This window comes from Ammospiza nelsoni, chromosome 1, assembly GCF_027579445.1.
Source record: "Ammospiza nelsoni isolate bAmmNel1 chromosome 1, bAmmNel1.pri, whole genome shotgun sequence".
Lineage (NCBI taxonomy): Eukaryota > Metazoa > Chordata > Aves > Passeriformes > Passerellidae > Ammospiza > Ammospiza nelsoni.
The window spans coordinates 44920880-44932964 of record NC_080633.1 but is presented as its reverse complement, the minus strand read 5'-3'; the positions used below and the strand labels follow the sequence as shown (position 1 = coordinate 44932964).

General features: G+C 46.5%; 1 protein-coding gene across 2 annotated transcripts; it reads left to right on the top strand.

Moving 5' to 3' along the window:
• The first annotated feature begins 411 nt into the window (after positions 1 to 411).
• On the top strand, positions 412 to 4039 carry LOC132082438 (C-C chemokine receptor type 8-like). 2 transcript variants are annotated; one of them, XM_059486692.1, is made up of 3 exons: positions 412 to 494; positions 2018 to 2086; positions 2960 to 4039. In XM_059486692.1, the coding sequence occupies exons 1-3, from the start codon at positions 492 to 494 to the stop codon at positions 4037 to 4039; spliced, it is 1152 nt and encodes a 383-aa protein (XP_059342675.1). In that variant the 5' UTR covers positions 412 to 491. The 2 variants fall into 2 exon arrangements, with proteins under 2 accessions (XP_059342675.1, XP_059342682.1); XM_059486699.1 differs by lacking the exon at positions 412 to 494 and adding an exon at positions 1849 to 1931.
• Positions 4040 to 12085: the final 8046 nt, after the last annotated feature.

Below are 12085 nucleotides of genomic sequence, written 5' to 3'. Positions count from 1 at the left end.
TCTGCAGGGATGCCCAGCAGAGGGAGCCGCGTCCCTTTATGTCGCTGTCCTTGTGCTCTGATAGCCTGTCATCTCTGTTTAAGGAGATGAAAGATGGGAGTCACGGAACTGCCAAATCCCGTTTGGTGGACACATCTTTTTCCACATTGAATAATTCCTGGTTGTTTTCTTTTCCACTTTAGCACCAAGAGAGTTGCGAGTGCCGTTTTAATCCTGCATTAGGGCAGTAGAGATCAAGCTTCAACACTGCCAGCAACTGCGTGTAACACTGCCTGTAACAGAAGATTGTGTTTCTGGTTTTAATTCCTAGTTTCAGATTTTGTAAGAGTTAATACCCAGCAGAGCTTGGCTGTCATGGCTTGACTCACATGTAAAACTTTGACCTAATGTCACACTGCCCACCACGGCTGAGGAAAGCCATCCACTTCTACACATGCAATAGTTGCAGATTTTCTTGGTTCACAGAAATTTATCCCTCTGCCTTTGGAGCAATGGTGAGTGAAGGTGAACATCCAAAGGGTTTGAGAAAGGGTTTGAATTTCCATTTGGAATGGTTTGTTGAGAAATGCTATGGACTGATGCCCAGTGAGGTACTCTTTGTTCAAAAACAAACAAAATGATGATATGACTTGTTGCAGACAGGTAGAAATATTATAAAAGAAAGGTCTTTTTAAATATGGTTTAGGCCCTGCTACTCTCGTTAAGCTAGCAGTAGCTTCTATGTTCCCATAAGGAAAAGTCGTAAGAATGAAGACAGCACAACAACCTATTCTAGTAAGAAAAATAAGTTTGCACCTGCATAAACAATAGATCTGTCCCATGAGAATCAATGAAGAAAATATGTCAACAATACAAGAATAGAGAGATTTGATGGAAAGGTAAAATGCCAATTATTAACCAATTAATTGAGCAAGAAAACTAGTAGCCAATTGGAGTTGAGCACAAGGTCTGTGAAAAGTGTATAAAAATGAATTATATTAATAAAGAATTGGCTTTTTCTGCTTGAGGAAACTGAGTCCCATCTGTTTATTAATGCAACACAACTTGCCTGAATTTCAGTAATGCACCAAGCTCTAGTGAGGAGCAGCAGTATTTAAGGAGATAACACACACTTCAAATGCTCCCTGTTGCTCAGTAGGGCTGCTCCTTCCCCTGTATCTTGTGTTGTGGGGAAGACTGGGGACAGCTGTGGGATGGAAGCTATGTTGGGTCTGGATGTGGTTGCAGTGGCTATGTGGTAGGGTTGGTGGGAATTCAGGGCTGCTCAGGGCTTTATTTCAGTGTTAGTCTGTGAGAGCATCCTGCAGCATGCGTGTTCTGGGAAGAAAGGTTCAAATGTACTTGGCAGTGTTAGGATTACAGTTGGACTCAATGATCTTAAGTGCCTTTTCCAACCTAAATAGCTATGATTCTATGATCATTTCCCTTAGGTATTCCTGTCTGTGCTCAGGTGGGTGCGGGGGGAAGGTGCCTTCCAAGGAAAAATGAAATGTTGAAGCAAACATAGGGCCCTTTGCCATTGCTGGCTATTGGCAGCATTGGGCCATCCCCCTTAGCCATCTTCACCAAAAGCCCTAGGAGCAGGGCAGAGACAGCACTACTTACTCTCTCCTAGACACCAGAACTTCAGAGCAGGGACAGCAGGTGCAGGACATGCAGGTGGGAGACAGGAGCACTTCAAAGATGTGGAGGAAATTGCAGATCTCTTCCACTGAAGAATGTAAATGCTCAAAATGAAAACTTTGTGATCATACAGAAGATAAAGCTGACATTTCCGTTCTGTGGGTGTTAAGTACAGAGGCTGAACTCACTGGTTTGGGGTTTTATACATCTTTAATGTAGCAGTGGTCACACAGGGAAAGCGACTTTAGGACTGTGCACTGCCACAGTAAGGACCTTACCAGCGACTTGGCATTGCAGCATAAGCTAAGGTAAATATTGCCAGCCTATATACTCAAAGGTATGCCTGCTTCTTAAAAATACATGATATAAAGACAGGTTTTTTGCACTCTTTCAGACACAGAGTTGGATTATGGAGCAGAATTTGACAGACCTGCTGGGCAGCATTGGCTCTGAGGACATATTGGTGAGTCACTCCCTGCCGGGCTCTCTCCTGCAAGCCGGGGCCAGTAGCACATTTTAGAGGTTCAGTTTTTCCTGTGGGGATACAGTGGAGATAGTGGGCATTCAGAAGAAATCACTGTGATTGTTGTTCTCTGGAAAGAAACAAAACACAGGGTGAAAATATCTTTAGCTGATGACACTGTGCTTGTGGAAGAAGACTGTCCTTGAGGGCAGAGGTAGTGCTAGGAGTGTCCTATGGAGGACATCCTGTCAGGGACGCTGCTCTCCATCTTCTTTAGTTGTTTGCTGTCACAAGTACCGCCCTGGGGGGTGGGCGAGCTGCGAGGAGCTGGTGAACAGGAAGGGGACATGCCACTGCTGCTGGTGCATCCCATTTCTGGCACTCAGCTAACTGGAAACAAAGCTTTTGGGAGATGAGTGTTAATATGTCAGTTTCTCCCTGGGCCATGCTCTCTTTCTCCTTTCAGAAGGAAACATAAAATAGGACCCCAAAACCCATATCAGGGGCTCTCAGCCTCCTGGCCATGCCCATGTTGTTGCTGGTTTGAGGACGGTCCCTGTCTCTGGCCTCAGTACCCTACCTGGACTCAAGCATGGGCCATGGCCCCACATGGAGCCAGCAGGAGGATGCTGGTAACCTCTACCACCACAGCTGTGTTTTCCTTGATCTCCTCTGCCCCTGTGATGCCCCAGGATTCATCCTGGGTCTTACAGGGGGATGGCCAGTCACTCGTGTTCATTCCTCATTTGCATCTTATACCACAGCTGTGGCACATCTGTTTTGTCCTCATGTAGCTTGGTGTGAGCAGACTCGTGCCAGGTATATCTGCTAATGTGGGATTTGGCTCATATGAATTTCATTGTCCTTGAACAGATGAGTTACATCTCACCAACACCTAACTCCTCTGCAGCCTATGAATATGCCTTGTACTACTCAGAGCTACACATCATCTGCAATCCTGAAGGTGTTCCAGCATTTGCATCTACCTTATTTCCAGTGCTGTACTCCATACTGTTTGTGGCAGGCCTCGTGGGAAATGCTTTGGTTCTTTGGATTCTGGCAGTCTCCATGAAAATCAAGACCATGACTGACGTGTATCTGCTGAATCTGACTGTCTCTGACCTCCTCTTGATATTCTCCCTGCCCTTCTTGGTTCAGTACTCCATTGTGAGCCAGTGGACTTTTGGAAATGCACTGTGTAAAATTATCAGCTCAGTTTACTTCATTGGTTTCTACAGCAATGTCTTCTTCATAACCATCATGAGTGTTGACAGGTACTTGGCCATAGTCCACTCCCTCCATGTCCAAGGGATTCGGACAACTGCCATTGGGTTTATCACCAGTCTGGTCGTTTGGGCAGTTGCCATTTTAGCATCAATGCCAGACTTACTTTTTTTCCAGGAAGTGAATGACAATAACCAGATTAAGTGCCTCCCTCACTATCCTGATGGCCACAATGGCTGGAAGACTTTCAGTAATTTTTTAGTCAACATCCTGGGGTGGCTAATCCCTGTTGTTGTCCTCATTTTCTCCTATCACAGCATCTTGAAAAACCTTCAGAAGTGCCATACCAAGAACAAGTACAAAGCAATTAAACTGGTTTTTATTGTTGTCATTGTGTTCTTTCTCTCCTGGACCCCTGTCAACATTGTGCTGTTTTTGGACTCTCTGAGGAACATGTCCATCATTGATGACTGCCAGACAAGCCAAAGGCTAAACCTAGCCGTGGAGCTGACTGAGGCACTCTCCTTTGTCCACTGCTGCCTCAACCCAGTCATCTATGCTTTTGTGGGTGAGAAGTTCAAAAAGCATCTCTGTGACATTTTCAAAAAATCTGCATGTTTTCTGTCGAAATGCAAAGGCTACGGGGCTTTCAGTGGGCGCAACCTGGACAAGCACTCCTCTCTGCACACAAAGTCCTCACAGTTGTCTTATGTTGGCACTGTCTTGTAGAACAAGTACAAAACTATCATCCTGGACAGGTGACCTAAAATTGAGAAATCCTCAACTGTGCATCCACAGCCATCGACTGTTTGAGCAACCTTTTAGGACATGAAAAGTAGAAGCAGCTGCTTGGTTTTGCTTTTATTGTGGTTGCTTTTGGTGTTCTCACTTTTTAGAGGTTTTTTTTTTTTTTAATCATCCTCCCTTTCCCTTGGCACCTCCTGCCTTGCTTGCTTCATGAAATTACCAGCAGACTCCCACACAACCAGAGCAACATGGAGAGGTACCTCAGAAACATACCATCCCCCCTTCAGACTGAGTACTGAAAAGAACTGTTTATGTTTCCAAACCCTGGACACTTGGCCGTTCCTTCTATTGTCTCAGCAGAGTGTGATGGCTTTGTGAGCAGGGATGGGACTCACTGCAGAAGTGGGAGCCTGCTCTTTGGAGGAAAATGGGGCCCAAGCTTAAGGTGTCATGCCAGGGCCTGGCTCCCAGTTGACAGATCTGAACAGTGCTTCCAGCCCCAGAAGAGCTTAGTGAGTGAGTAATTGGATAAGCAACCAAGAAATAAATGCTGTCCATGTTTTGGTAAAATCAATATCAATTAATATCTAGGTATGATCCTGATCATCCTGACTCCCTCTTCTACCAGGGCCTGCAGCTTCTTGGCTGGAAGGGTTTGAAGCTGTAGCTCAGAAATGATGCTGTGAATGTCAAGCAACAGCCCCTATGGGAATGAATGAGTGCTGTAGGAGTGGATGGAGAAATTGTTACCAGGAAAAAGGCTGAAGAGTGGAAAAAATAGTGGGTGTGAGCTGTCACATGTCGCTGTCAGGGGACTTTCTGAACAGTTTTGAACTTTTTGAACTAGTAACTGGTGTGCCAGTGTGGTCACTGCTCTTGAGCAAGCATCTGGGGTTGACATTCCAGCTACTGTTTCAACTTGGAATGACTGATTTTATATATGTGAATGGCTACCCATTCGTATAGCTATATCTATATGTATCTGTATGTATAGAGCTATATACATATGCATGCATATCTGTGCTTGCCCATGTGTGTATATATACACAAATACACACCCATACGCCCATATATATACTTTTATATGTGCAAATACTGTTAGATAAAAGCAATGGTTTTCTAAAGCTTTTTGTTCTCTTCTGTTTGTCCCTACAAGATAGCACCATATTTTAAGTTTCATAATAAAGACACTGCGTGCAGTATAATTGCACAATCTTTACATCTGAGGAACCTGTTTCATCGTTATTTGTGTCACCATCTGCATTTCATTCTGTCCTGGACAGATCTACACAAATGACAGTCCTTCCAGCTGCCTCTTCTCTGCCCCCTCTTCAGTGCAGCTGCTGCCTGGCACAGCAGTACAGTCTCTACCTTTCAGGTGCCTTATTGCCAGCCAGGCCTTTTTGGATATGCAAACCCTCAGGTTTTCTAAAAAGGGTTTCACAAAAACTCAGGGCAAAGCCAAAGGGTGGTGGGCAGGAGGGTGGCACCAACTCTCTCCCCTGCAGGTTCACAGTGTGAGCCCTCTGGAGCACAAGAGCACAGAAGCACAAGAGATGGGAATGATTTCTGCAGCCTCAGCAGCCTCACCCTGCACCCCTTGTGCGAGTGCTTTGGGACAGGTGCTGGGACCCATTTGCCCAAGCTGGCAAGATGATGATGGCCTTTCTCTGGTTGCTGAGCATGTCTGCTGGGGGACATCTTCCTCTGCTCAGAGGTTTCATTGATTGCTGTTATGTAGCTGTTGGAGGGAGGCTGTGATCCAGGGTTTTCCCACAAGGGCTGTAACCCAGTGGTATGAGGGTAGCCTAAACATGCAGAGCCTTCTTTGCAGTCTTTCACTTTTTGAGCTCTCACTGGAGGAAATCCTGCCCTGTTGTTGCCACAACACCTTCTAGCAAGGAAGCAAGAGATGCTTTCTTCAGCTTAAAGGGTTTTTCTGCCAGAGGCAACTGGCTTCTGTTTTATCTGTTTTATCAGCAATAGCAGGAGCTCTGAGTTGGACCTGACCTCAACTCCTCACTGCCCAACTGCTTTAAGCTGGTACTGCTGCCTTCCTGTGCAAAGGGAGAAGGTGATACCCACATCTGGGGAGTGCTTTGCTGGCAGGAGCTGCCCTGTGTTGCTCTGGGTGGCCAGAAGCACTCCTGTGGGTCACAGAGCTCCTCTGCTTTCTGAAGGGATGAGCCTGGAGTATTCTGCTGCCCTTCCAGTGCCTGTGAGAGCATTGAGAGCAGAAGACATCTTCCTGTATCTGTGCAAGCTGACAGCTAGAGGAAAATTCCAAATTTTAGGGTTTTCCCAAGAGCAGGGATCACAGGAAGCTGAAGCTAAAGCATCCAGCACAGCCCCAGTGCCTGCTCACCTAATTGCATAAAAGGTACCCAGCACAGCTGTTCCACCACAGCTGTTGTACGGCTCCTGCTCATATCTGCTGATTACCTTCACATCCTGATCTTGCTTTTTCTTTCTGCTGAGATAATGCAGGTTAAAGAGGATTTGGAATGATGTTGGCACATGAAACAGTTGGATGTAATCATGTTTTGGCTTCTGCACATCATCTTAAAACAGAGACCAGAGTAACTGTTACCCACATTCAAGCTTAAACCTAAAGTGCATACTTGTTTTCTTTTGATTTACTAGTGTTACTTGCACCAGAGGGTCCCTCCTACAGAGGGTCTCTTAGAAAGATGGAGACTTTGTCTGATGCCACTCATGATGCTCTCTGAATGTCTGAATGTCTGGCCTTGACAGGCTGGAGCACTGCAGTGGCACCTGGGGTGCTCATCACTTCCCACACTGCAAGCATGTGCAGCAGTTGTATGGGCATGTTTAAGGACCATGCTATTCAATCACAGCAGCAAAAAGTGGGATGTATGAGGGAAGACATGCCATTTTATGATGTTGCTAGATCCCTCAGAAAATAGTGTCAAGTGGGATCTAGCAGATTGTTCCTCATCTCAGCTCTGAGCTGCAGGACTGCCACTTTAGCACAGATAATCATAGTCTGTTGTCCCAAAACAGTAAAATATCCTGGAGTAAGAAACTAGTCCATATCTGCCTTTTTCTGGCATTATGCTGAAGCCCCCTTCCCAAGGCAACATGGAGACAAACTTATTAAATCCTTGCCAGAATCTCTGGCCTTCAGGCCACTTGTTCAGGCCAGTGCATGCAGTTTGGGGATGAGGATGGGACTGACTTGGTGCTGTCTGGAGGAGCCCTGCCAGCCAGCAGCACAACTCTGCCTCTTTCTGTTGTGGTAACATGCAGCTACAGCTGGAGGTCAGAACCAGGCAAAACTTTAAGGAGGGGAAAAAGAAAGGTTATTGAAGGGTATTTGTGTCCCACTCTTCTCTTAGCTGAAGGATACTCCTGTGCGGGGATGGGCCTCTACATTAGCATACATGAAACTGCCCAAGCCTGACTCCCTAAGTTAATTGTGTCATACCCAGGAGAATCCTGTTTTATTTTCAGCCTCTTGAAAACACTTTTTATATATACAACTATATGTGTACCAATTATGAAGCAGCATGGAAATTGCTGACTGTACCAGAAGAGAGTCCAGAAAGGTGCCTCATGACAGAAGAAAAAACCCCATGACTTTAGCTATTCTGTCCAGATATAAAAATAGTTTGGGGAGTTGAAAGGTAATTATCACTTCAGTCTGAATATATCAGGTTTAACTGTAATGTGTGGGCTGATATTTATATTTGGTTAACATACCTTAAATGTTAATGTCCCTTAAAAGGCATCAAGTAATACTGGACAAAGCAAAGCTGCTCCTGTAGTGCGTCAGTTTTGACGCACGAGTTGTGAGCAGTGCGCTTCTGCTCTAGGTAAATCTGTGTTTCTGCTGACTTGGCTGAAATGCCAAAATGCACGGAAACAGGTCACAGAAATCCCCACCTCAGAGTAGCACTGATTTGGGTTCCTCCAGCCTCTGCTGACGTGTGTGTCTGCTGGGGCCTCATTCTGACCCCACATAGCTCTCCGGGTCTCCGGGTGTCCCTGTGGCTCTGCTGTGCTTTCCAGCAGCCAGTGCAATGCTGGCGTCAGCAGCTGGGTCAGGCTTACCACGTTGGATGAGCTCTATGCAAGAGAAAAGTACCACCAGGCAAACAGCAGTGCCAGCTCTGTCACCCCAGCAAACAGCTCTTCCTCCCCATGCTCCGATATCCAGGCAGATTTCCCACTAACATTAATGAATGTGCATGCAGGTCTGCATTGCCAAGACATTCATCCCTTTCTTCACCTGGCACCCTTGGAGGATGTGCAGTTTCTGTGATCCTCCACATGCCTGAGTTCAGAGAAGGTGGGAATGTGCGTGCAGAATGTGAGGATGGACAGAAGGAAGGAAGGAAGGACAGAGCCCTGGCCTAACACAGCCTGCCAGGACATTGCAAAAATATTGATTGCCCTTGGTGTTTGAGTCAGCACCAACCTTGACTGCAGCCCGCAGCAAGGTAAAGAGATTGGTGTAGCAAGAAATGTTTGCAAACCCGCTGCCTTTCCGATACAACAAGGAGTAGAGGAAACAGATCTCGTTCCCTAATGCTCAGGTATTCAGCTGGGCTGAGAGCAAAGAGCAATGCTGGGTGGTTTCCTTGGCTCTTTGTCCATGCTCACTGCAAGGCAGGCAGCATTTCCAATCTCCTCTCTCCCTATGTCTGCATCTGTCTCTGTACCCATGCACACCTTGCACCACCATCTCTGCACATCTCAGTGTCCCCAGCACCACCCTTCCCTGAAGTGTGCTCAGCTGCAGAGACAGGGGTGGTTCTGGTGCAAATGTACCCAACAGCTTCAGCTCTCATAAGCAGCACAAGGGAGAGAGAGGGGAGGGGGTGAGGGAAGGAGGGAGGAAAGGCAGTTCTTTATTCAGCATCTTGAACAGCAGCTTGCTGTTGGAGTGTGGCTCTGCAGCCATTCCTCCTGCCTGGATGAGCCTGGGAGGGAAGGGATGTGGTTTCCCAGCCAAAGGCTTCTTCCCATCTTTCTTGGGCCATCTTTGTTGGAGCTGACCTCACGAGCAGGGCAGCCTCACAATGCACTGTGAGTGATCAGTGTAACTCAGATACACCCTGAAAGAGGCGGGTCCGAGCAACTCACAGGCACATCACCTATCCCAGGGGAGGAGGACACCTGCAGGAGACCTGGCTGAGCCTCTGCCACCTCTCCAGGGCAGGACAGCACCTTATCTGTGTGACAGCGGGAGCTCAGGAGCACAATGGGGTCACCAAGGCATGAGTGAGCCTAAGCACTAAACTGTTTCATTGTCCCTATCCTTTCTGTGACATTTCTAACTTGGGAACAAATGTTTCTCTTAATTTTTGATATCTGTTTGAGCCACACTCCTTCTGCTTGTGGAAACTGTGCAAACATTCAGCTTTCTGTCACTCTTCCCTTCAGCAGCCCTCAGGATGAAACCTTTTCATCCCTAGACAGGACTTCTCTCTTCCTCAGTCTGGATAATTTCTGCATCTCCACCTTTTTAATGTAGAATAAATGCAGCTCCCACCAGTTGCTCCCACCAGAGCTCAGTTGTCTTGCATGTCTGCAGAACAACGCCATGAAGGGATGAGGCTCTATCTGCTGGGTTTTGTCTCAAAAGTGAGGCACAGAAATGGTTTCTGTGATTTTTGGATGTGTCTGTGTGTGAGCGGCTGGTGCTCACATCTGCACCAAAAGCTGCCGGCTGGGCTCCGCTGCAGGACAGCATGGGAGGAACAGGACGCCGATGTGGCAGGGGCGCAGTTCCGCAAGTGCCTCTGACAGCTGACAGAAAAGATGAGAGTTTTGGAGAAATTATAAGAGAAAAGATGTCCAGCAGGGGTCAGTGCAGTCACGGCTATGGTGTGTGTCAGGCTGCTGTGCCATGCAGGGCAGCTCTGCACCCCAGAGCTCCTGTGGGACTCAGGGGCTCCACCCTGGGAGGATGGTGCAGGTACCCCCAGGCCACTACTGTTCCCCATTGGCCTGCAAAGGGGATTCCAGTGGAACTCTTGAGAACCAAGAGAGCCTCTTTTCGTAGAAAATCACCACCATCAGGCTTTCCTCCATGGCAGCAAAAGCAGAGTGTGATGGGGAGAGCAGCATTTTGATCTTTCAAACTAGACAATTCTTTACCGAGTGCTTTAGTCCACAAAGCTTGAACTTGCCAATGATACTGTGCAAAACCTTGCCTCCCCAAGCTGACCTGGCAGCCTGGCACAGAGCAGGAGGAGATGCCAGTGGTGTTGAAGTACCTCTGGTCTCCCCAGATATTCAAGAAATGAGGTTTCAAATTTGGAAGGCCACTCAGAGGGATGTGGAATAAAAAGAACAGTGTGTTTGCCCCTCTTTATCCACAGGGTCCCTGCACATACCTCCTTTACTATTGATTTCTTCCTGTAAAATCATTGTGTGCCTTCCAGCTGGGAAAGCAGCACACTGCACCTAGCCCTTCCCAGGAAAAGTCTCTCTGGTTACAAGGGATGCAATGTCTTTTTTGTTTTAGCTTGGAGAAACAAAAGATGTTTTCATCTATTGTGTATGTATCTGAATGAAAATCTTTTCAGCAGCTTCCTCAGAATTTTTTATTCCTGAGCTGTCCTCAATATGAGTGAACAGAGGCTGAAGATGGAGAGCAGATATATGGTTGATGTGGCAGTTGCCTTTCAGGTGGTATTGGTTTCACATCTCTCTATGCTGCACTACAAGTGCACACCATAATAATGAGTAGCACTCTTATCTAGGTTTATCACTCATAGCAGAATACAGCAGAATGCCTTTTGTGTCTCCCAGGGATGCCTGCTGAGGATCTCTGTGAGTCAGCTTGACTTGGTTTCTCTTTAATTGAAATCTCCAGATAAAACCTTTGTGGGTAAAATTTGACAAACTTCATTTCCTTTTGAGGGTAATAGCCTGCTCTGTGCTTGGTTCCAGTTAAATTCTGGGCACACAGGAGGAAGAGGTTGATGACCACCTTCAAGAGAACCCTGTTGCTAGGAGGTTCTTTCTACCTGGAAGTAAGCAATGCCTGGGGTCAGCCTTTCCTGCTGTTGCATATGGGAAGTCCTGACCCCCCTTCTTTTTGGTTTTTGCCTGCAAAAAGCTACACCAGAGGTACTGTGCTGAGTATTGGTGACCTAGGGGTGGGTGCCTGTCACCATGACAGTTCCTGAAAAATCCCTTCACCAGGATTACTTCTCCTGGGAAGATGAGGAGCCTCAGCTTCTCCATGTTTTGCTGCTCCGGAATGTGATTTGAAGGATTGTTTACCCCACATGTGAATTGTTTTTTTTTTACTTAATTACCAATCCCAGTCCAGCTGTGTCAGACTCTCTGGTCAGTCATAGGCCTTTATTATTCATTCTTGTCTAGCCTTCTGATGTATCTTTTCTCTTTCTTTAGTATAGTTTTAGAATAATATAATATAATATAATATAATATAATATAATATAATATAATATAATATAATATAATATAATAATAAATCAGCCTTCTGAGAACATGAAGTCAATTCCTCATCTCTCACCTCGTCCTGGGGACCCAACACAACAGGTGCCCACCAAGGTGAGGGTGGCTGTGTCTCTCTGGGTTCTGCCCATGTTTTACAGCTCAGCAGCAAACCAGCTTGGTATGTGCAGGTCCCCAGTGGGGAAGCTCCTGCTGGTCTATCTGTGCCTTCTTTACAAGGCTGAGGGGGGTGGGGCATGGAGGGACACAGCCCTTCTTCATCCCATGAGGACATGGGAGACAAATTTAGATTTGGGTGTCCTCTAAACAACAGCACATCTACAGACACAGCAGTGCTGCTCTGATAGTATTAGACTATCACTGGCATTGAGGAAAGCTTCATTCAACTTTCTGAATCTCATGATCCTCACACAATGAGAACATTTTCTTAGTACCATCTACCAGAAATGATCTTTCCGAAAGTTAAACTTGGGTAGTCATAGATCCTGCTTTCAGGATGTGGGGAGAAACCAGCCTTTTGATGTTGTCCTGAAAACAGTGCAGAGTGCTTTACCTCTGTTTTTAAAGTGG